The following is a 24,903-nucleotide window of genomic DNA, read 5'->3' as shown; positions in this document are numbered from 1 at the left end:
AATGGATATATCTTTTTGTTTTGCAGATCTTGTTCAAAGAAGTTTAAAAATGATGCAGTACCCAATTAATAATATAAAATGGTATATATTTTCTGATCATAACATAGATAAAATACTAATAATGAGGGAATCTAATCAACAATTAGACATGAAACAATATTGTATATTTTAAAAATTTGTGTCAACTATCTCTGAAATATGGTGCTTCCTATGTGGCACTAGTGATAAAGAGTCCATCTGCCAATACAGGAGACGCAAGAGAAGTGGATTCAATCTCTAGGTTAGGAAGATCCCCTCGAGTAGGAAATGGCAACCCATTCCAGTATTTTTGCCTGAAGATTCCCACTGACAGAAGGCCTTGGTGGGCTATAGACCATAAGGTCACAAAGAGTCGTAAACAACTGAGAGACTGAACATACACATCTCTAAAATGTATTTATTTCATATTAACCAGAATATGGGGTAATTGTGCCATTATCTGGGTGCTAAGGGCTTCCCCACTGCCTCAGTGGTAAAAAATCTGCCTGTAACACAGGAAGACACAGATTCGATTTTGGGGTGGGGAAGATCCCCTGGAGGAGGGTATAGCAACCCACTCCAGTATTCTTCCCTGGAGAATATCATGGACAGAGGAGCCTGGCAGGCTATAGTCCATGGGGTCCCAAAGAGTCGGACAGGACTGACACATCTAAGCATGAGCTCGAGCACCAGGTGCTAATATCCCTGATAGTTTTGGGGTCTGGGAATTCCCAGCACAGTAAATAATGCTGTTGAAAAGCTTTAATGCTTGATGATGGTGCTGATATGATATAAATGTTGGAGGAAAACAACATTTAAAATAAGCCATCTTGGCTAACAAACACATGAAAAGATGCTCAACATCACTCATTATCAGAGAAATGCAAATCAAAACCACTATGAGGTACCATTTCACACCAGTCAGAATGGCTGCTATCCAAAAGTCTACAAGCAATAAATGCTGGAGAGGGTGTGGAGAAAAGGGAACCCTCTTCCACTGTTGGTGGGAATGCAAACTAGTACAGCCACTATGGAAAACAGTGTAGAGATTCCTTAAAAAACTGGAAATACAACTGCCTTATGACCCAGCAATCCCACTGCAGGCCATACACACCGAGGAAACCAGAATTGAAAGAGACACGTGTACCCCAATGTTCACTGCAGCACTGTTTATAATAGCCAGGACATGGAAGCAACCTAGATGTCCATCAGCAGATGAATGGATAAGAAAGCTGTGGTACATATACACAATGGAGTATTACTCAACCATTAAGAAGAATACATCTGAATCAGTTCTAATGAAGTGGATGAAACTGGAGCCTATTATACAGAGTGAAGTAAGCCAGAAAGAAAAACACCAATACAGTATACTAACGCATATATATGGAATTTAGAAAGATGGTAATAATAACCCTGTATGCAAGAGAGCAAAAGAGACACTGATGTATAGAACAGTCTTTTGGACTCTGTGGGAGAGGGAGAAGGTGGGATGATTTGGGAGAATGGCATTGAAACATGTATAATATCATATATGAAACGAATCGCCAGTCCAGGTTCGATGCATGATACAGGATGCTTGGGGCTGGTGCACTGGGATGACCCAGAGGGATGGTATGGGGAAGAAGGTGGGAGGTGGGTTCGGGATGGGGAACATGTGTACACCCGTGGTGGATTCATATTGATGTATGGCAAAACCAATACAATATTGTAAAGTAATTAGCCTCCAATTAAAATAAATAAATTTATATTAAAAAATAAATAAAATATAATGGGGAGCAATTTTATAAAATAAAAAAATAAATTAAATAAGCCATCTCCAGAATTCGTGACTGGCTGGTCCTATCTTGATACCTACAGTTTTAGGCAGCAAGTTAAGCTAATACTGCACATGTGTCCAGCACTGAGAAGCTGTCTTATGATCACATATTAGCCTGATAAATTGTCACTGGTGTTCGATCTCTTTCCCGTGACAGTCTGCACCATCACGTCTAGGCAGTAATAATACTTTACAGATCAAAGGGGCAGCTTCTCCTGAACAATCTTCATCTGCAATACAGACAGGATACTTTCACATGGAGAAACATACAAAAAATATGGTTAGCCTTGATCTACAGAAAAAATGCTAAAGCCAACAAGAGCTTCATTCAAATTTTTTTTCATTTTAAGAAATAACATCAAAAGAAAAGATCATAAGACCTGAGATGACGTGATTAAATGGAAGAAGGTTTCCTGGGAAATCAATTAGAAGACCAACATAATTGCTTTTTAATGGGGCTCTCTGGAATAATCATCTGTGTTTGAAAGACAGCTTACCAGTGATGCCATTGGGCTCCTGATGGAGGTCACAGTACCAGAGTCGGTTTACAGGGTCACATCCCTCCCTTATCGACAATAAGACGTAGCGACCATCATCAGATAACTACAAAGGAAACAACAACAGCACAGGGAACTTAGTAGAATATATTTTTTGTGAGGACACTGTTACACATTAAGTTAAAAAAAAAATTCACTGGTGTATCTTTACAGCAAACCTATGACTGGATAAGAAAGAAAAAAAGATAACATCAATTTTAACTTATCTTGCAATTAATCACTTTAACAAAACATAGTGAAATATTTAAGTTGAAAATATCAGTATATATAACTGAATGTCATGATTCAAAATGACTTTTACTTAGCACCTATTCTTTATAGTCAATAATACTGTAATAATTTTGTATGGTGACAGATGGTTATGGGACTTGCCATGGTGATCATTTATTGTAATATATTTGATTGTTGGATCACTATGTCGTACACCTAAAACTAATGTAATATTCTATGCCAACTGTGCTTTTTTAAAAGTTTAAAAAAATAAAGTCTATCCTTTAACTGAAAAATACATGCAATCTGTCATTCTCAATATTAATATCCTAAATTTGAATTTTTGTCATGGGTTATACGTTTTAAAAGCTGTACTAAATACGTAAGAATTAGCAAAATGGGTGTGAATACACAAAAGTTCATTTGTGGTTCATAATGTTCACGTTAACAAGTTTCTATTGAACAAATGAACAACTTTTTACACGGATCTTTAGTCCCCTCTACACAAGGCAGAAGAAATAAAAGGCTGTGCTTCAGCAGCTATCTTTTAGAATACTAAACAGAAGAATCTTCGTAGCAAAAAGAATCTTGATAAATACTAATGCAACAAATAACACTGTTTTGAGTTGTCAAAATTGATATAAGTAGTATCAGACTATATATATCCTTTTGCAACTAATTTTTTCATTCAATATTTAAAAAATTAATCTATGTTGATACATGTATATTTGCTTCACCGGTTATAACTGAGGTAAAATATTCCACTCTAGGAAAACACTATAATTGATTGATCTTCCTACCACATGCGCATTTGGATTATTTGCATTTTCTTCATTTGTGGTTTTCGTCCTTCTTACAAGCAACACTTGTGCCTTCATTACATGTTTCCTGGGGTACATAACTGCAAGTAAAACTGCTCAGCGATACAATATGCACATACTCTACTTCACCAGATGTTGCCAAATTATCTTCCTAAGTGGTTTTACTGACTTACACTCACATTTCAGTTATTTTCCACATCCTATTCTGAAGGTGAATTATATGTGCCATCTTCGCTAGGCCATGGTACCTAGATATTTGATCAAACATTATTCTAGATGTTTCTGTGAAAGTGCTTTTCTGAATGAGATTGACATTTAAACTGGTGAACTCTGAGTACAGCTGATTACCCTCCATAATATGATGTGCCTCAACCAATCAGTCAAAGGCCTTAGCAGAAAAGCCCGACCTCCCCCAGCCAGCAGGAATTCTGCCAACAGGTGGCCTCTAGATTCTGAACTGAAACTTTCCTGGGTTTCCAGCCTGCCAGCCTACCCTGTAGATTTTGGAAGTGTCAAGCCTCCATAATCATGTTAGCCAATTCCTTAAAAAAATTTCTCTGTCTCTGCATATATATTGTGTGCTCACTTGTGTCCAACTCTTTGCAAGCCTATGGGCTTCAGCCCGCCAGGCTCCTCTGTCCATGGGTTTTTCCCAGCAAGAATACTGCAGAGAGTTGCCATGCTCTTCTCCAGGGGATCTTCCTGACCCAGGGACTGAACCCGTATCTCCTGAGTTGCAGGCAGATTCTTTACCACTAAGCCACTGGTGAAGCCCCTATATATATATATAATATACAAACCAACAGGATATTTGTATATCTTATATATATATAAAATATATTATAATATATATAATTATATTGTATGTTAATATATGTTATATGTTATATATATGTAATTATATATATTATATATATAAGATATATCAAATATCTTGGTTCTGTTTCTCTGGAGAACTCTAACTAATGCACTTACCAACAACAGCTATCCTTTCATTTATTCATAAAATAAATATTTGCTAAGCAACTATTATGCACAAGACATTTTCCTAAGTGCTAAAGATAAATTGGGGCTTCCCAGGTGGCGAACTGGTAAAGAAGCTGCTTGCCAATGCAGAAGACATAGGAGATGCGGGTTCGATCTCTGGGTTGGGAAGAGCCCCTGGAGAAGAGTGTAACTACCCACTCCAGAACTCTTTCTTGGGAAATCCCAAGGACAGGAGCAGCCTAGAGGGCTATAGTTCATGGGGTCGCAAAAGAGTTGGACATGCTTAGCCACTAAACAACAACAACAATGCAATGTATTATAAAATGGTAAATGTCATACAGAACATATAACAGGCCTGGGTAAGGGAGGCAGGTGTGTGGGGAGGGACTGTGGTTTTAAATATGGCAGTCAAGGTAGACTTCATAAGAAGATGTCTTTCCACTGTCTTCTGACTGTCACTGTTTCAGATGAAGTCACTCCTTATATTTTTCTCCCTATGTATAATATGTTTTCGTATCTGGCTGCTTTTAAGATTTCCTTACTGTCTTTGGTTTTCTGCAAATTGGTAATAATTTACTTTAACTGGAGTCACTACTTCATATTTGTGGAGCTTCTTGAATATTTGGATTTGTCTATTTTATCAAATTCATAACATTTTTGGCTGCTTTTTCCTCATATAATTTTTGTATCCCCTCACCCCTACCCTAAGACTTCAAATACATCATGTTAGGTCACTTAGTGTAGTTCTACAGTTGAATGAGACTGCGTTTGTTTTTGTTTCAATTTTTTTTTCCCCTCTCCATGGCTTAGCTTCAACATGCTGTCTTCAAATTCACTGATATTTTCTTTTATAGTATCTAATCTATTATTAAGCCCATGTAGAGAATTTTTTGATTCAGATTATTTTCACTTTTAGAAAAATACTTGGTTATTTTCATATTTTCTGTTTCTTTGTTATTTACATTAACATTTGCTAAAATCCTTTTAAATTTATTTTCATAATTGCTTTTGAAAAGTCCGTATCTGTTAATTCTACTACTGTCATTTCTAGATCTGTTTTATTAACTAACTTCTCTCCTGGTAAGTCACATTTTCTTGCTTCTTTACACATCTAGTAATTTTTTAAAGTTGGATTTTGAACATTCTGAATGCCATCTGGATTTTTTTGGGGGGGGGGAGTCCTTCTTTAAAAAGTTTTGAGGCTGTTCATTTTAATAGATCAGCTTAATCCATTCAAGGCTTATTTTCAAGCTTTGTTGGGGCAGGTCTCCAGTCATACTGCAAAAGCATGAATGGCCATTCTGGGGTTTTTGCTGAATACCCTGGTTGTTCATGAGTCCTTTCCACTTTAACTGGTTAGAATGTGAAAATCTCCCACTTGTTAAATCTCTAGTAGTTAGTTGTCAGCTTACAAGTTCCTGGTGGTTGTTCACAGCTTGAATCGTGGAGCCTCCGTCTATGCATGTATGGCTTAATAGTCAGTCTAAGATTCAAGGGGACACCAAGAAGATCCCCAGGACTCTTAATGGGTGGTTCCCCCGCTTTGGTTTTGTGCCTGCAAGTTCCAGTGGCCTCACTCTTCCTGAATGCGGATCTTTGGACCCCTAGTCCAGTGAGGCTGCAGTATCCTGGGGGTTCTTCTTCCTTGTGCCAGAATCAGAAGATTCCTCCAGGCAGAAACCTGGGGCTATTGTAGGAGAACATCTCTCTCACAGATTACAGTCCTATGATACCTGTAGATCAACAGCTCCAAAAGATGTTTTTTCCATTTTGTATAATTTTCTACCTGTTTATGGTAGCAGGGCTAGCCCAATACCAGTTACACTTATGGCCAGAAGCAAACTTGTCATTATGTTTTTATTTAACTCATTTTTAATTCTTTATTGGATACATTTTTAGGGTATATTATCGTATGTTTAAAATACACAGATATAAAAATTAAGAATGCGTAATTGAGAACTAATTAAAAAGAAAATATTTATGATTCATAAAAAAACCTAATAATGACATAGTTTTTATCTTATTACACAGTAGGATAATTTAGGGTTTTACTTATTAGGAGTATCAAGCTTTTAGACTTGGAGGAATTAGATTCCTGCTCTCTGGAAATGTCCATCCACTTTCTATCAGCAGGTTTGTAAACCAAGTGTATGTCAATTAGGTCTCTTCTGCATTTATAAATTAATCAAAATAGCTATGTGTGTCTAAAACATCCAGCATTTTTAAGCACACTGTATGTTAAACATCTTTTTCTCAGGAAAAAAAAAAAACTATTTTAAAGCACAGAGGTAATCAGTACTTGTAAAACAGAAGTGGGATTCCAAGTAAGTATAGTTTGATCAAAGATTCTAGAAAACTGTTTAATGTGGCTGTTCTTTCTTTGTGACATTCTGTCTAAGTTCTGAAGTAGTCTCCTTTCCAAGAAACTGAATCACATTTTCTTGTATGAGTTTTGGTCACAAGCTACACAAGAGGCCAAATGATTCAGGTACACTCTCTCCATCTCTGTCTAGGCTTCTTATAGTATTTTCAACGATCGTCAAATGGTTTTGGAAAAACTACGTATACGTTTATGATTTCCATGAATTCTTTTCTCCATCCTCCATCCAAATTACTTGTCATTACGTTTTAAGTGGGTTTCTTGAAAATGAATATCTGAGTTGACTGAGTTGAAAACTCAATCTAAGAACCTGTATTTTGTCTTTCTAATTGTTATTGCTTCTACATCTTACTTTTAACATTCTAGTTAACTTGCTTTTCCCTTATTTCCTTTTTATACTGTACTAATATAAACTTTTAATTAAGATAAACTTCTTCATAAACTTCCTCTTCATTGACTGCTCTGTGAGTTAAATACTCTTGTTTCTAGTCTTTTATACATTTTCCTTAAGTTTTTCATATACATAGCCAATAAACCAGTGTCCAGAAATTCAGTTTCACCTTATTTTTAAACTGTCCTATATTATTAAGAATATCATTAGCAACATCACAATTGTCACTTTATTAAACGTAACAGAAAGCAGTCTCATTAATAATACTTCATACTTTTGTTCTTTTGTCCTTTAAACAAAGACAGACTCTTATAGCTTAGTGCTTAGAGTCATGCTACATCAATCATAAATGATGGCTAATTCAGCGGCAGTGATTCAGCCAACAGAATGACAGGGCAGTAAAACTCACTGCAAGAACCACACCAAACCTTCGATGACAGCTGTCTCAAGCACATCTAATGAGTTTTTCTCGGTATTTCTGGCTGCACTAAATGGCTGCAGCAGTTTATATTTAATCTAAGGCAGGAAGTTCCAAGGGAATTGCTGTTGGGATGCCAATTAAGTCAGTCTCTCTTCCTTACAACTCAGATATTTCATAGCCACTAAACAAATATGCTCAACTGCAAACAACTCTGAATTTTCAAATGCTCATGCATTTGTAAGTCACTGTTGCCCCCAAAATATGTACATTAGGAAATACCTTCTTACACCAAAATGTAATCAGTAACAATGCATATTCAACCACCGCCTCACATTCAGACTATTTCAAGACAGTTTAAAAAACTGAATTTTGGGAATCACTAGAAGGGGAAGACAAAAATACTGTTGATTGTGGAGGAGACCTCGAATCTCGAGAGCAGAAAGCGAATTTGCTGAAATCCAGATAAAAGGAAAACAGAAAAGCAGACGAGCCAAGGGTCCCATCAGGCCTTCATGAACAGTATAAACTCCAGTTCACAGAACACTGTTTTCCTTTAAACAATATGACATCAGAAGAAAAACCGTGGTCTCTGGAATCACTTAATCTCATTCAAAACCACTGACTTTTTCCAACAGGGGTGCAACAATGCTAGCCTGACCGATTATGAAATACGTAATTCTTAAGTCACAGCTTCCTTTCACTTTATGTCCATATAATGTTAAGCAAATTTTCCTTAAGTCAAAATGATTTTGTTTCATGAAAATCTGCCTCTTATATAAATAAATTTTAACAAAAACAAAATTCTAAGAAATGTAAATAAAATATTTACATTTGTTGATACTAAGTCCACTGATTATATTTCAAACAACACTAACAGGATGAAAGCTAAAACTCTTTACCATTCTTACTACTGACAATTCTTTTTTAAAAAAGTGTATTTCCCTTTAGACACAAGTTACCTTGACAACCTAACTGTATGAGGTCATATGCTGAATTTGGTTAAATATCTTTCAGATCCGATCAGATCAGTCGCTTAGTCATGTCCGACTCTTTGCGACCCCATGAATCCCAGCACACCAGGCCTCTTTAGAAAATGCTAATTAAGAAAGACAGGAATAATATCTTTGATATTATTAATATCTAATAATATTTGTTGATAAAAGTATCTGGAAAAAGAAAAATTCAAATGTATAAAGAATGTGGTATTCACAGAAAGTGTGTTGGTCATTCAATTATGTCCAACCCTTTGTGATCCCATGAACTGCAGCCCACCAGGCTCCTCCGTCCATGGAATTCTCCAGGCAAGAATAACTGGAGTGTGTTGCCATTTCCTTCTCCAGGGGATCCTCCCGACCTAGGGTTGAGCCTAGGTCTCCCACACTGCAGGCACATTCTTTACCATCTAAGCCACTAGGGAAGGTACAAAATATTTGGCAATCTGCTGGTACTTAGCTATTCATTATCCATAACCAGATGACCTTGAAAGATAAAAAAACAAAGCCAAAAGCCATCCTCCCTTGCTCTGGGGTAGATGAGGTTGAAGATAAAACTGTCATAAATGGTAGCTGGTTTTAACAGGAGAATCCGCTGCCAGGTAACTTTCCATCTCCTTTACCGAAGACACAATTTAACATGTGCCACCAACCACAGGCATCTACTATTTAGGGGAGTCAGAGCTGAGGCTGTTTATTCAAGCAACATTTACTGACAGTCTCCTGCAGCTGAGCCAGGCTCTAGAACACACAGATCAGAGCAGGACAGGGCTTTGAAATCGAGGGCTCAGGTGGGAAAGTCAGACACACACATTCACGCACAGATATAAAGTAATACTCTAAACATTAATACTGAGAAATCTCACAGGGAGGGGCGCTGGAAAGAAGAGTGAGATCGGAAAAGGTCTGGGGGAAGGAATGGTCTCTAACTAGTTCTTTAAAGAAAAGCAGAATTCCTCTAAAAATGGTTGCTTGACTTTTCCCATTCTCACAACTGCTATGATGACACAGTACCGGTTCCAGAGAGCTATACCTAACATACTCATTCTTAAGTACACACCTCACAGACAGCAGCATTTGTAGGGACGCGGCAGTCTGCTGAAGCACTCGTTCCCCTAGCTGCAGGGCGCTGGAGCAGACAGCACTCAGCTGAGAACCTCAGGGCCTTGTCCTCCCAAGGACATATTCTTTTGGGCTCATCCCACATGCAGAGGTACAAAAGCCCCAATCCCTCACTCCTAGTTAGGCAAATGCTGAAGTGCTAATAACCTAGCTCATAGGAGCTCCCTGTAGGGTTGGCCGAAACCCCTGTCATGACTTACTCAACTTCTCCCCTTCTACCTTCACTCCCCACCATCAGTCAGTTCAGTCACTCAGTCGTGTCCAACTCTTGGCAACCTCACGGACTGCGGCAGGCCAGGCTTCTCTGTCCCCAGCATAGGCAGATGTTTTAAAAGCACTCCCACTAAACCTGACCTGTGACACCATGCAAGGCATTATCTCACCTGGTTTCTCATCCTGACATATTTTATACTATTCAAAGGAAACCTTCTAAAGTGAGGCTTCTGGTTTTGAAGAGGGACACCCAGTCAATAATAGCTGCCATGTGCATTTCCAGTTATCAAAAGGAAGGGCATAAAATATGGGGTTATCAGACTTTATACTTTCGTTAAAGAAGCCACATTAATTCACTGAGAAAATTTAACTGTGTGTACTGTGGTATGGAGCCTCACTGAGACAGTATATTTACCAAGGAAACCTTTGACAGACATCACACAAACATCACACAAACTATTCAATGGTGTATGTATTTTATACTTTATTCTGTTAGATTCACATGTGCTGTTCCAACACACACATGACTCAGCACATTTGGGAATACAATCCCTACAGTCAGCTGCCAGCAAACATGAAATTTAGAGATAAGCAGGAACCAGGACAAACCTCAGGGAATCTAGCCCCAAATAATAGGTTTTTACGGAATTTCTTGAGTGAACACCTCACGGAGGTGTCACCGCGATCCATTCAGACCAGAGTCTGGGTCAGGCTGCTCTGTGTTCACAAGCAGTCAGCATTTCTACCACTCGCTCATTTGAGGCTTTTTTAAAAAAATAGGAAATCAACCAAAATAAGTGTTAAATTAAACTAATACACTGACAATAGCAATTTCTCTAGAGAACAGGATCTTTGTATTTTAAACAATAAACTTATTACTAGCATAAAAATCCTGAAGTAGATGAATCTGGTTATTTTTAGTCTCAATATAGTAAAAAAAAAACAGCTGGGCTTTCCAGATGACCTGAATAAGCCAGCTTTTCTTCATGCACCTCTTATTAAGAGAAAATTGACAGACGATCACTTCTTAATGTTTTAAACTCTCAACCTTAATGTTTTAAATTTCCTCCAAAACTGTCTTCCAAAACATCAAGACACATAACTAATATTTACATATATACAGAATATGTGGACTTTCATCAAACTTATTATCCTTTTCAAAAAAAAAGCTCTTAACTGTTTTATGCTAGAGCTTCTGGACTCCATGGTTACATAGTCTTGTGTTAATAACCAAATCTTCACGGACATGACATTTCTTTAATATGTATCATTTTTTCTACTTAGAAACCAACAAGAAGAGGGTGGAGGAAGTTTTTTCATAACTTGAAAGTACATGCACTTTTTCAAAGTGAGAAAAGTCTTTTATATATTACCACAAAGAATTAATTGCATGTATAAGAAAAGTACACTGAAAAGCAGCGAGACTTAAAATTGCCTGGGAAGTTAACAAAAGGAGTGACAATGGATTTTAATAGCATTTGAGAGCTAACCATGTTCCTCTCAGAGCAAAAAACTATCAATTTTATTTCATAGACTCTTTTGGATTCTTTTCATAGTAGTTGTGAATCATAGCAACTTATCTTTAATATTATGTATGTTTCCAAAACATAATCTAGGAAAACTTTCAAATGTCAAACTAATCACCTAAAGGGACAGCTTTTCATTTATGGGACTCATTATGGATTTGTTATAAAAACAGGAGACAGTATCAGCAGCAGACACACCGGGTGGTCATTTATAAGCAGTGTGATAAGCACTGACATAAACATTTCTAATGGGTAGTCCTGAAATCAGCTTTCCCAATACTGGGTGCTACCACAGCAAGGAGGGAGAAAAGAAAGAAACCCCAGCACTCTAGAATATGTTGTTGCGTATGCCAGAAACAGATATATAAGAACATTCTAAGAGAAGAAAACACATTCAAAGTAAAATGGGCAACGGAGGTCTCAACATGTTATAGTCACTCTTTCTCATCTACCTGATTGTTTCTCTGGCACATGAGCCTGGTTATATAAGAATTGACTGTTCTCTTTTCTCCCCTACTGAGTTGTAGGGTGGTTGGTTGGGGGCAGCTGAGAAGCTGAGAAAAGTGATGATCAACAAATCCAATTTTCTAAGGCAAAAACAATTCTCCCCCATCAGAAGCTGTTTCATGAATTCAGAGCAGTGCCCCCTGCAGCCTTTCTCACATCCAGGTCTTTAGTTTGGCTTCCTGGCTTTCTGCCTTCCCCACCACGCTCTGCCCTGCGTGTCCAGCAGCATGACGGAGCTTATTGCTTCGTGCAATGCCAGTGAAAGAGAGGACGAGAGTGGTGAGCCTTGGACACACACGGTCCGATCAGGAGTACCCCCAGGACTGAAACAAGGACCGCTTCTCCTGAGATGAACAGACGGAATCCGTCTTCAGGAGCCAGGGAAAGTACACCCCCTGGGATAGCACAAGGGGTGAAGGGTCACCCACCAGCACATATGCTGGCAGCCTCAGGTTCAAGCACCAAAGTTAAGGTCAAGAGGACAAAGGTGTCCTTAAAATGGCACACAAACTGAACATGATGGGAAGTCCGTCATGGATCACCCCCCGCCCGAAGCCTCTCTGTCAACTTAAAAATGTTTATTTAGTGTAGTTTACTACAGACAAACATCCTCCATCAGGGCCAGAGCCTGCCCATCTCTGCTCCTATGTACCACCTGACCCTGGCACAGTGGTGGACCTAGGGTAAGGGCTTCTAGGTATTTGGGGAGTAAATACGTGAACTGTGTTGACCAGGAAGAGAGCTGCCGAACAGTTAATGCTCAGGGCCAAAACTATCCAAAAGAAAGGGGCAGGTGAGGCAGAGTTTCCTGAGGAACACTGGACTCGACTGCGCTTGCCCTATAGGGCTATGCTGGGCACACCAGTGTCTACAGGATCTTTATGTGCATGAACCTCAGCAGCAGAAGAGGGAGTACAGAAATGTACATCCTGAATGCCCACAAAGAGTTAAGCATTAGGTAACGATTTTACACGTTGACATATGTGTAACATATACAAACATGTACACAAACACAGTTGACCCTTGAGTAAGATGACTCTACTTACACACGGATTTTTTTCAACAGTAAATACTACAGTGCGACAAAGACCAGGATTGGTTGAATCTGTGGATGTAAATAGTGGACATGGAGGAACAACATATACAAAGTTCTTAAGTTATTAGGATACTAACTTAATAATCTGATTAAGTTATTAGGACCCTTAACCCCCACACTGTTCAAGAGTCAGCTGTATGTGCATATCTTAATTACTAGGGATCACAGTGAACATATGAAGATGGTTTATGCAGACATGTGATAAACATTAAGATCAGTATTTGTTGTTTAGTGGCTCAGTCATGTTCGACTCTTTGTGATCCCATGAACTGTAGCCCACCAGGCCCCTCTGTCCATAGAATTCTCCAGGCAAGAATATTGGAGTGGGTAGACATTTCCTTCTCCAGAAGATCTTCCCAACCCAGGGATTAAACTTGTATCTCCTGCTTGGTAGGATTTTTTACCACTGAGCCACCAGAGAAGCCCAAGGGATTACCTTTGTTAAAAAACAAACCTCCCCCGTTCCTAACTTCCCCCAAGAATTAGGTACAACAGAATTAGGTCCTCAGTGTAGGATTCAGCTGTATATCACAAAGAGGCTGGGCATTTTCTCTTTAGTCCCTGCTAAAGGGATGTGATGTGTTTTCAGAATCTATACTCCAGAGCACCCTCTGCTGGGAGAAGTGTCTCAAAATGCTTGCTTTGTGTGCATGTGTGTTTTTAACGCTCTACAAATCACTTTAAAATAGATTTGGGGTGGCGTGGGGCGGTGGAGTGGAGGGTGTCCAAAAGAATCTTCTAAAACATGGTTTTTCTTACCCTCCCACAACCCTGCCCTCCAACAGAAACCTCACAGTCTACCTTACATAATAACTGACATCACTGTCCCTCCAAGCCAGATGCCAGGTATGTTTCATGTTACACCCAGGAGGCATAAGGCAGCTGCAGTTCTGTGATCCCAGCAGCTGGAGGTGTGCAGGGACCAAGGGCAGAAGGCCTGGGCTGGCAGGTGAGGAGGGCAGTGCTGAACACTGCCTGCACATCCAGGATGGAGGGACCGGTGGACATGGGTTCTCCTGGAACAAGAGGCACCAGGAGGGCAGCTGGTAGGTAGCTCCAGGCACCTGGAAAGGTCCCTGCTGAAAAAGGATGGAAAGCAGGGGCGGCAGAGAGGCAGGAACCTCAAGGGAATTTTGCTGAGAGGAGAAGGTTTGGGGGAAGGGAAGATGATGGCCAAGGTCAGCCAGAATTTAAGGTTCACACGAGGGAATGCGTGGTTCCAAAGTCCAGAGGTTCCCAGAATTGAGGGGATCTCACTGCAAAAGGAGGCCACAAAGAGCTGGTGCCAGGCACCAGTCATGACTGAGAGCCACGAGGAGACAGGGACAAACAGCTCCAGAGGAGTAAAAGTTCCCTTCCCCTTCTCTAACTCCTCCCCCGTTGGCCACTGGAGAATCTAAAGCACCATGAAAACATACTTGGAGAGCTGATGTGACCTGCCCAAGGCCACACAGACAGGACTAAAATTAAAATCTCCTGATTTGTGCTCCAGTCCACCCCTGTCACTAGAGTGACGGATCCTCCAATGAGAGATGCTGTTAGGTGTATTCACAAAATACTAGATTCAAAATGACAATCCCCAGTGGCTCAGATGGTAAAGAATCTGCCTGTAATGCAGGAGACTGAGGTTCAATCCCTGGTTCCAGAAGATCCCCTGGAGAAGGGAATGGCAACTCACTCCAGTATTCTTGGCTGAAGAATTCCTTGGACAGAGGAGTCTGGCGGGCTATAGTCCATGGTGTCATCAAGAGTTGGACATGACTGAGTAACTAACACAAAAGGCAACTATTGAAAAATAAAAGTAACAACCACAGCACGTGCATTTGGAGTGTGGATATGATTGGGACTACTGCTTTCCTCTAAGGTGCAGGTCACTAAACAAACACTGTTAGAAGACTTCCTGGTGGCCCTGTGGTTAAGACTCCATGCCTCCACTGCAAGGGTACAGGTTCAATCCTTGGTCAGGATACTAAAAGATCCCATATGTCACAAAGTGCAGCAAAAAAAAAAAATTTTTAAAAAAAGGAGTTGGGGGTGGGGTTGTTAGGAAACCATCTGCTTCATGTGCAGTGAACACCCTGAGCAAGCTCTGCACCAGGCATGGTACTTCTGGTCCAGCCAGCCTATAGCACACCTGTTTCTTGGACTGTCTTGGGATTTATCACACGTCATTGACAGGTACAAGAAACTCCCACATTGAGACTTTTTGCACAACCTAGATTTTTCTGACCTGGAACTGAATCATCAATTCAGGGTAGACCCAGGCTTCTGTAGGCTCAGAACTATAGCATCCGTGTTTAAGGGACGAAGGTATTCTTTCATGTAGCCAGAAGTTCCTCTCAGCAGGACCTGCCCAACTCACTCCGGCCACTGAAAGGGTGACATCTAACAAAATCCCTCAAGCAGCTGGAATACAGCTTAATGAAATCTACACGCAGTTTGTGTCTACTAAGCCTACCGGTTTGCTTACGACTTCCTCTGCACAATTCGCTCATCAGGGCGCTCATCCAGTATAAAGTTCCTCAGGACTCACTGGACACATCTCATGAATTTCTGTTTTTCTATTTAACAACTTCATTTATTGCTTCTGTGCAATACAGATGCAGCTCTCCAATTACTGCTGCTGCTGCTAAGTCGCTTCAGTCGTGTCCGACTCTGTGCGATCCCAGAGATGGCAGCCCACCAGGCTCCTGTGTCCCTGGGATTCTCCAGGCAAGAACACTGGAGTGGCTTGCCATTCCTTCTCCAATGCATGAAAGTGAAAAGTGAAAGTGAAGTCGCTCAGTCATGTCCGCCTCTTAGCGACCCCGTGGACTGCAGCCCACCAGGCTCCTCCGTCCATGGGATTTTCCAGGCAAGAGTGCTGGAGTGGGGTGTCATTGCCTTCTCCGTTTACTACCATTCTTTAAATGGTCATTCCTGCTGTTTTCACATGACCTCTTACCTTTTGTCAAGGGAGGCAGAGGGCATGCTGATTAAGAAGATACAGGCTGTGGGTCTAACATACCCAGCAGGCAATTCCAATCATAGATTTGCAAGCTAATCATACTCGCAGGTATTTTATTTTGTCTATGCAATGAAATGATCACTGTTCTCTAAAGGTTATGGTAAAGATTATACTAGATGAACTACACAGAGTGAATACCTACTGAGTGAATGATAGAAGGATCACTCAAACTATTTAAATTTGCTTTTCCTTTCAGTTGCCTAGCCACAGAATTGAATATAAATATATATGTTAAATGCAAATACGATATGTTTCAACTGTTATTTTTAAAAACTGGCTACTAATAGCAGCATTATTCACAATCGTGCTGTGGAAACACCTCAAGTGTACTTACAGATGACTGGATAAGCAAAGTGTAGTACATGTACACAATCGAATATTATTCACTTTTTAAAATGATGGAAACTCTGACACATGCTATAACATCTAAATAAACCCTGAAGCTCTTATGCCAAGTCTGTGCTCGGTTGCTTCAGTCGTTTCCGACTCTTTGCGACCTCATGGACGACAGCCCGCCAGGCTCCTCTGTCCATGGGGATTCTACAGGCAATAATACTGGAGTGGGTTGCCATGCCCTCCTCCAGGAGATCTTCCCAACCCAGGGATCAAACCCAGGTCTCCATCACAAATGGATAAATTCTATATAATGACATTTACACAAGGTACCTCGAGCAGTCAAATATATAAAGAGACAGAAAGTAGAATGGTGGTTACCAGGGCCTGGGCAGAAGAGGGGATGAAGAGTTATCATTTAATGCATACAGAGCTTCAGTTTCACAAGATGAAGAAGTTCTAGAGACAGACAGGGGTAACGGATGTGCAATAATGTGAACACACTTAGTGTAATTGTACTCTATAAATGATTAAGCTGATAAATTTAGTTGATGATTAAACTGATAAATTTTATGTTAACTATACTTTACCATGATTTTTAAAAACAAAAACAAACAAAAAAAACTAGCTGCTTCAATTAAATGCTAGTAAAGAGATGTGAGCAAGGAGTTACATGTGTATTCTGCAGTGAAGATTGTTTTCTTTCAGACTAATTTGTTAAGATCAGTATTCTGGAACTTACTTTTAGTTGCATTTCATTGTATCAATAAAATAATTTTACCTTTATTAAAATACATCTGCTATAATGTTTCTCCATCAACATCTCTCCCCACAAAAGGTGAAAAGAAACACATGAACTAACATGACATTTTCTGGGGTAGTATATTTACCTTCCTAATTGTTTCACTCAAATGAAGATACAAATTTATATCATTTTATAAACAAACACCTACTATCTGCAGAATGCAGAAGCCTTAGGTGTGAGGAGAAGCTGGACCAAGATGAAAACTTAGTATAATAATCTACAAAGAGTCAGAAAAACCACAGAAACAAATATGTGAGAAAAATGACAACAGTAACTATACAAGAAAAGCTTGTAGGATGGGAAGTTAGGTGGGGAAGACAAAGCATGAAAGAAGGGCATAACTTCAGGTGATAATATATAAGTCCTATAAATTCACTGTAAACACACTGTGTTAAAGTCTGGCAAACTTTTTCTAGTAAGGGCAAGAAAGTATTTTCAGCTTTTTGGGCCATGTGGCCTTCTGTGGCAACAAGTCAACTCTGCTATTATAGCCTGAAAGCAGCCACAGAGAGTAAGTAAACAAACGGGTGTGGCTGTGTTCCAAGAAAACTTTATTTACAAAAGCTGGCAGCAGGCCAGATTTCAGTTGTGGGCAACAGTTTGCCAACTATGGTTCTAGAGAAACAAAATAAATAAAAGGACAATGTGGAATAAAGTGGATTAATGAATGAGGACTGAAATACCGTGGATTCCTATTCCATCCCCCAGTGAATCAGACCCATGTTCAGAAGTTCACATCTAAAATGCCCTTTCATACCAAAGTTCTAACTATATCCCAGAGAAGACATAAGAGGCTCAATGGACTAAAAAGTTTCTAGTGAATCGCTCACTCCCAGTAAGAATGGGGTGATAGCTCTCCTATATGAAAACATTGAGAATGCTTTTATATCTTAAAAAAATATATATTTCATATATATATATATATATATATATATATATATATAAATGAGCTGACAAAAGCCTAATTCTTATTCTAAGCATTTTTAAGTTTTTTTAACAGCTGATTCTCAAGATGCAGAATAAAATCTGAGAGAGTAACTACAAAGATGTATCACTTCACCAGAGGCTCTTTCTTTTCAAGACCAGGAAGGTATGAACCATCTGTGAGATGCGTAAACATCCAAAAGACACACTTTTGAATGTAAAAACAAGTAAACAAGAAGCATGAAGAGCACCGCTGTATAAAAAAGAAAAGCAAACACTCTTCGCCCTCACTCTCACTTGTGTAAAAAGAGACTTCTGGACGAAAACTCTCTTCATCTCTGAGATTAGGATCAAGTTTTGAAATATTCATGTTCTACTTTGCATTACTTTGTACTTTTACATTTTTACCATAAGCATGTATTACTTTTAGTACTGAGATTTTTATGTTGAGATTACCTTTAAAAGATTTATCACCTTCGCTATTAAGAGTACACTTGAGGTCTAATATTTTTAACAAAAGAATATTCAACTTCTTTCCCACTATCCATAAGGATCACCATGTAAAGAGAATATTTATATACACAATCCATGACAGATGCTATTTGTGGATAAAATTTCATGGTAGTACAATACCTCAGCTCCACCCATCCACTTAGGCTCATCAGGAAACTCAGCACACAAAATATCTTCTGACTGATCAGTCCCCAACACATGGTAGCAGAGCTTTTGGTGGAGATTGGTGGATGTTTCTGTGCCTGAAGGGGTTAAAAATGTACACTGAAACGCAGCTGACAATTTTAAGAAAATCTATTCTTCCCACAGTAGACAATGCTAGAAGCATCTAAAAAGCTAAGTATCTGGTTATAGGATTATCCAATACAAAGTCAATATACCATAGTTAATCACTTTTCTATATACTAGCAATGAAAAAGTGGAATTTGAAATTAAAAACACAATACCATTTACATTAGCAGTTCCCCAAATGGAATGCTTAGGTATAAATCTAAGAAAATATGTATAAGATATATAGGACAAAAATTACACAACTGATGAAAGAAATCAAAGAATAAATCAACAGAAAGATATACTCAATATCTTATGGAAGACACTCAATATTGTCAAGATGTCAATTCTTTTCAACTTGATCTACAGATTCAGTGCAATCCCAGTCAGAATCTCAGCAAGTTATTTCGTGGACATGGACAAACTGATCCTAAAGTTTACGTGGAGAGGCAAAAGACCTGGAAGAGCCAACACAATATTCAAAGAAGAGAACAAAGTTGGAGCACCTTCACTACCCAACTTCAAGATTTATTACATGGAATCCAGACAGGGTGGTATTAGCAAAAGAACAAACAGATCAAGAGAACAGAGTAGAGAGCCCCACATAAAAAAAGTCAATGGATCTTTGATAAAGAAAAAAGGCAATACAGTGAAGAAAAGACAGTCCCTTCAACAAATGGTGCTGTAACAACTGGGCATCCCCGTGCAAAAAATGAATCAAGACAGAGGCCTTACACACTTTGCAAAAATTAACCCAAAATGGATTGCAGGCTTTATAATGCAAATGCAATCAAGAAACTCCTATAAGAGAGACCTCCCTGGTGGCCTAGTGGTTAAGACTTCATGCTTCCACTGCAGTGGGCATGGGGTTTGATCCCTGGTTGGTGGACTGAGATCCCACATGCTGTGTGGTCCAAAAAATTAAAAAAACTCCCCCAAAACTTCTAAAAGATAACGCAGAAGAAAACCTAGATGACCTTGGGTCTGGTGATGACTTTTTAGATACAACACCAAAGGCATGAAAGAAATACTGATAAGTCAGACTTCATTAAAATTAAAACCTTCTGCTCCATGAAAGACACTGTTAAGAGAATGAAAAGACAAGCCACAGATTGGGAGAAAATATTTGCAAAAGACACATCTGATAAAGGACTGTTATCCAAAATATACGAAGAATTTTAAAAACTCAACAATAGGAAAACAAAGACCAAAATAAGAAAACAGATTTTAAAAAGGGCCAAAGACCTTAACAGACCTTAGCCTCCCAAAGAAGATACAGGAAAATAAGCATATGAAAAGATGCTCTGCAGCATGCGTCAAGGAATTGCAAATTAAAACAAGGAGATGCTACTACATACCTATTAGAATGGCCAAAACCCAGAAAACATCACACCACCAAATGCTGGCCAAGATGTGGAATAACAGGAATTCTCATTCATTGCTGGTGGAAATGTAATTGTACAGCCACTTCAGGACATAGTCTGGCGGTTTCTTACAAAACTAAACATAAAAGATGCAGAAACTATGTTCACTGGTATTTATCCAAATGAGCTGCAAACTTAAATCAACACAAAAATCTGTACACAGGGGTTAACAGCAACTTTATTCATAAATGCCAAAACTTGGAAGCAACCAAGATGTACTTCAGAGGTGAATGGATAAACAAACTACAGTACATCTAGACAATGGAATGTTATTCAGTGCTAAAAAGAACTGAGCTACCAAGCCACAAAAACATATGGCGAAACTTAAATACACATTAGTAAGTGAAAGAAGTCAACCTGAAAGGCTACATACTATATGATTCCAAGTATATGACACTCTGGAAAAGGCAAAGTTATAGGGACAGTAAAAATATCAGTGGTTGCCAGGGACTGGCAGAGGAAGGAAGGATGCACAGGTGGAACACAGAGGATTATGAAGGCAGTGAAAATGCTACAATGCTGGATGCATATCATTATACATTTGCCCAAACCGAGAGTGAACTCTGATGTCAACTATGGATTTGGGGTGATTATGATGTGTCCATGTAGGCTCATCTATTGTAGCCTCTGGTGGGGATGTTGATAATGGGGGAGGCTATGCATGGATAAGGAACAGAGGGTATATGGGAAATCTTGGTACCTTCTACTCAATTCTGGTGTAATCTAAATCTGCTCTAAAAGATGAAGCCTACTCATAGCTACAGAGAACAAACGGGTGGTTGCCAGAGGGGAGAGGGGTGGGAGGATGGGCAATATAGGTAAACAGGATTAGAGGTGCAAACTTCCCATTCCCAAATAAATGTCACAAGAATACAATGTACAGCACAGGGAATTTAGTCAACAATTTGTAATAACTTTGTATGGTGACAGATGGTAATGACTTATGATGATGATTATTTTTATAATGCATAAAAATACTGAATAACAACAACAACAAAAGATTAAGTCTATTTAAAAAAAAACAGAGGGTTAAGTATCAGTTGATTATCACCCTAGAAATAATCACACATATTTGCTGATTTTGGATGTTTGATAAAATGTTGAAGGTTGATAAAATGTTGAAGGAAAAAAGAAAAAGGATACCATCACATGAAAAAAAAAAAAAGTTTTACAGTACTTGGTGATTCTCCATGGGCTTTCTAGGAACACTAGTAAGAAACACAGGACCAGAATTGCTTAGCCTCACTCAATAAGTCCTCTACCACACAAGCTGAGAGGCTGTTGAGGTCTTCCAGACAAGAGGACAGCAAAATTACAGCTGGGAGATGTTGGTTTTCTTAAATCAACCACGGTTACTAATTATAACTATTTCTGCCAATGGAAGTTGAGGTTAAATAATAATTTTCATGCTTTTCCAGAAGTTAACTTAGTAACACTGTCCTCTAACAAGAAACAGCTAGTGATAAACTTTTTTGGTCTCCTGGGACTTGGAAACAACCCTTTTCTAACTCAGTAGCACTCTTAACACAGGCAGCTAATTCAGTACACAGAGCACAGAGAGCTTTCTTTAGCCAGCATCCTTGAATAAAAAGCCTACTCTTAATTCCTCCTGTAGTTCATTGGTTGAACCAAGAAAAAGGTACTACAGTAATCTAATCAAAGGCAGCAAAAGCTAACTGTAGCTGAAAAAAATGAAAAGCATAATAGACTCACTCCCAACTCATCTTGGGGGAAAAGAGAAAAGAACATGTATCCCCAACGATATAGCAATTCATGGCAAGGGGACAGCACGTGCAGGAGAAAGCACTGGACTAGCCTTGCTTCCTGCTAGCCCACACACTGCAAAAAGTAACTGAGACCCTGCACCCCAGCTCCAAATCTTCAGCAAACAGATGGTAAAACCCACCTGTAAAGACCAACCAAGACAACATGAAAATGCTTTACACCACATGGAAATAAGGAGTAGCATAAAGAAGATGATGCTGACAGCTTGTACCAGTAAGGTACAAGCTATAGTGTCCTTCCTACCTAGGAAGGTGAGAGGTGAAGGGAAAAAAGGGGACCAGTTGCACATAACAGGATCTCTGTGCAACTCAAAAGGAGAACACATGCCCCGGAAGTTAACAAGGACAAAAGTGTCAAGACAAATGTGACCAACAGATGACCTGCAACTTCTGAGAGGAAGAGATGTGATTACTGTAAAACTTTATCATCACTCATTAAACCTCATTAAATAAGTCGGTTTTATTTTTTAAAAAAATCCATTTTCTCCATGACCCTCTTGGGAGAGAGACTACATCTGTGAAGAATAGACACTGCAATAAAAATGGCTCCAATTTTTCACAATTCCCTGTATTTGTCTCCCTACCCTTGAATGGCCCTGTGGCTTGCTTTGGCCAAAAGAAAGCAGTGAAGTGATGTTCCAGGAGCAAGCCCAGGCATCAAGGAGGTCGTGCCTTTCGGCTCTCTCTTGAAGAGCTGTTGTGCACACAAGCCCGGGCTGGCCTGCTAGAGGATGAGACCACATGGAGCATCATGGAGGCCCCAGACATGTTCAACTGACTGGCAGCTAATCACAGGTACATGACAGAATTCAGCTACACCCAGAACTGCCTGGCCAATTTGCAGACTCACGAGCAAAAATAAATGGTCATTATTGTGAACCACAAAGTTTTGGCAGATCTGTTACACAACAATGGTAACAGATACAACATCCTTCAAGGAAACATGGTTCTAGACCAAGCAACCTCTATGCAGGGTCTAGCTTCTTCTCTAAGTTATGTGGAGACACACTTCATTTCATGAAAAAGGTGCTTCATCTCAAGTCGCAACCTACCATCACTTTTCCCATCCTGCTGCGGGTATGCGTTGTAGAACATCCCCTTCCCGTCATGGGTCCAGGCCATACAACTGAACTTGACTCTTTCAAGCACATCTGGAAGCTCTTTGGCACCATCGACTTTCATGAACTTGATGGTCACCCAGTCGGAGCCGCTGGCACTCAGACCATAGGCAAAATATTCACCATCCTCACTGAATGCATAGCCTAAGGGACACATGAGAAATTGTCAGTGAACATGGGAACTCAACTCCCAGCCTTGCCCACTGTCCGCCATGCTGACAAGGGTTTTCCCATCACATATGGAGGCAGAAAGCGGCAACAGGAGGAGCAGGAAACTGGTAATGAGAATCCTGGGGCTCACCCAGGACTTGCAGGAATTTGTCTTATGACCTTGGACAAATTCTCTAACCTTTCCAAATATGACCACTAGGATGCTTCCATTTAAAATTTTCTATAATTCAATAAGTAGCTCATTTAAAAGCAGAGCTCATCTGGGATTTCAGCATATTTTATTTATATTCAGAGGGAGGGGAAAGGGAGGAAGGAAACTGCTTCTAGAGTAATGACTGAATGTAACAGAACTAAACTAGAACCATTATCTAATTTTTGGAATGGATTCCAAACTACTTGAAATCACTCCTTCCGACCTCATTTTCTGAGAATTGCTAGCACGCAAGGATTAACATTCACACCATCTGACAACCAAAAGCCCAGGTAAATGAAGCCCGAGGGTTTGCAGTGAAGACTCACGCAGTGCATATTTCAAAAGTGACAGTGAAAAATAAGGCAAGCAACACCGCAGATGAACGAGCGCACCACGCCCCACTCTCTGGGGCTGTCACAGACTGAACGTCCTAACCACTGTGGGATGCTTCCTGACCAATATTTATGTTTCCATTGGCTTTTATGATCATAAAGAATGTGTAATATTTGGCACCAGGCACCAGAGATATCCTCTTATGATGTCTGCTAACCTTCACTGGAGGCTGAAAATCATCCTAAGAAACCAAACTACTTTCAGAGGTTTCCTACTATTTTGAAAGGAACTTCTATGAGTGAAAAATAAAGTTAAAATTTCATAAAACCTATTTATTAATCATTTATAATTCCTATAAAGCATCCAGGCTCATATGTATATAAATACAGAAAAGGGTCAAGAAAGTAATGGAGTAAATATTCATTTCTTTTTGTCTGCATAAGTTATATATAATTTAAAAAATTTCAGGGAAAATGCAAATAAAATATTTTGACTTTAAAATGTATATTTTAAAAAAATCATACACTATAAAAAGAATCTGAATGTCTGTTGTTGTGTTAGTTGCTCAGTTCAGTTCAGTTGCTCAGTCGTGTCCAACTCTTTGCGACCCCATGAATTGCAGCATGCCAGGCCTCCCTGTCCATCACCAACTCCCGGAGTTCACTCAAACACACATCCTTCAAGTCAGTGATGCCATCCAGCCATCTCATCCTCTGTCGTTCCCTTCTCCTCCTGCCCCCAATCCCTCCCAGCATCAGAGTCTTTTCCAATAAGTCAACTCTTCGCATGAGGTGGCCAAAGTACTGGAGTTTCAGCTCAGTCGTGTCCAACTCTTTGCAACCCCATGGACTGTACTTGCCAGGCCCCTCTGTCCATGGAATTCTCCAGGCAAGAATACTGGAGTGGGTTGCCATTTCCTTCTCCAATAATATGGTCTTCAGAAAACTCAAAGACTGAGACCAAGTTCCATG

At 39.5% G+C, this 24,903-nt stretch overlaps 1 protein-coding gene across 1 annotated transcript in view; it reads right to left on the bottom strand.

Annotated features, from left to right (window-relative positions):
* PREP (prolyl endopeptidase) overlaps positions 1-24,903 on the bottom strand; it is a 132,571-nt gene that overhangs the window by 78,874 nt on the left and 28,794 nt on the right. The window contains exons 5-7 of the mRNA XM_019967296.2: positions 23,170-23,379; positions 18,760-18,881; positions 2,332-2,437 (exon numbers count right to left, since the gene is read on the bottom strand). Of these exons, the coding sequence (XP_019822855.1) occupies positions 2,332-2,437; positions 18,760-18,881; positions 23,170-23,379 (438 nt within the window). The remainder of the gene's footprint in view (positions 1-2,331; positions 2,438-18,759; positions 18,882-23,169; positions 23,380-24,903) is intronic.

Source organism: Bos indicus, chromosome 9, assembly GCF_029378745.1.
Source record: "Bos indicus isolate NIAB-ARS_2022 breed Sahiwal x Tharparkar chromosome 9, NIAB-ARS_B.indTharparkar_mat_pri_1.0, whole genome shotgun sequence".
Taxonomy (NCBI): Eukaryota; Metazoa; Chordata; class Mammalia; order Artiodactyla; family Bovidae; genus Bos; species Bos indicus.
The sequence above is the reverse complement of the archived record's forward strand: the minus strand, read 5'-3'. Positions and strand labels throughout refer to the sequence as shown.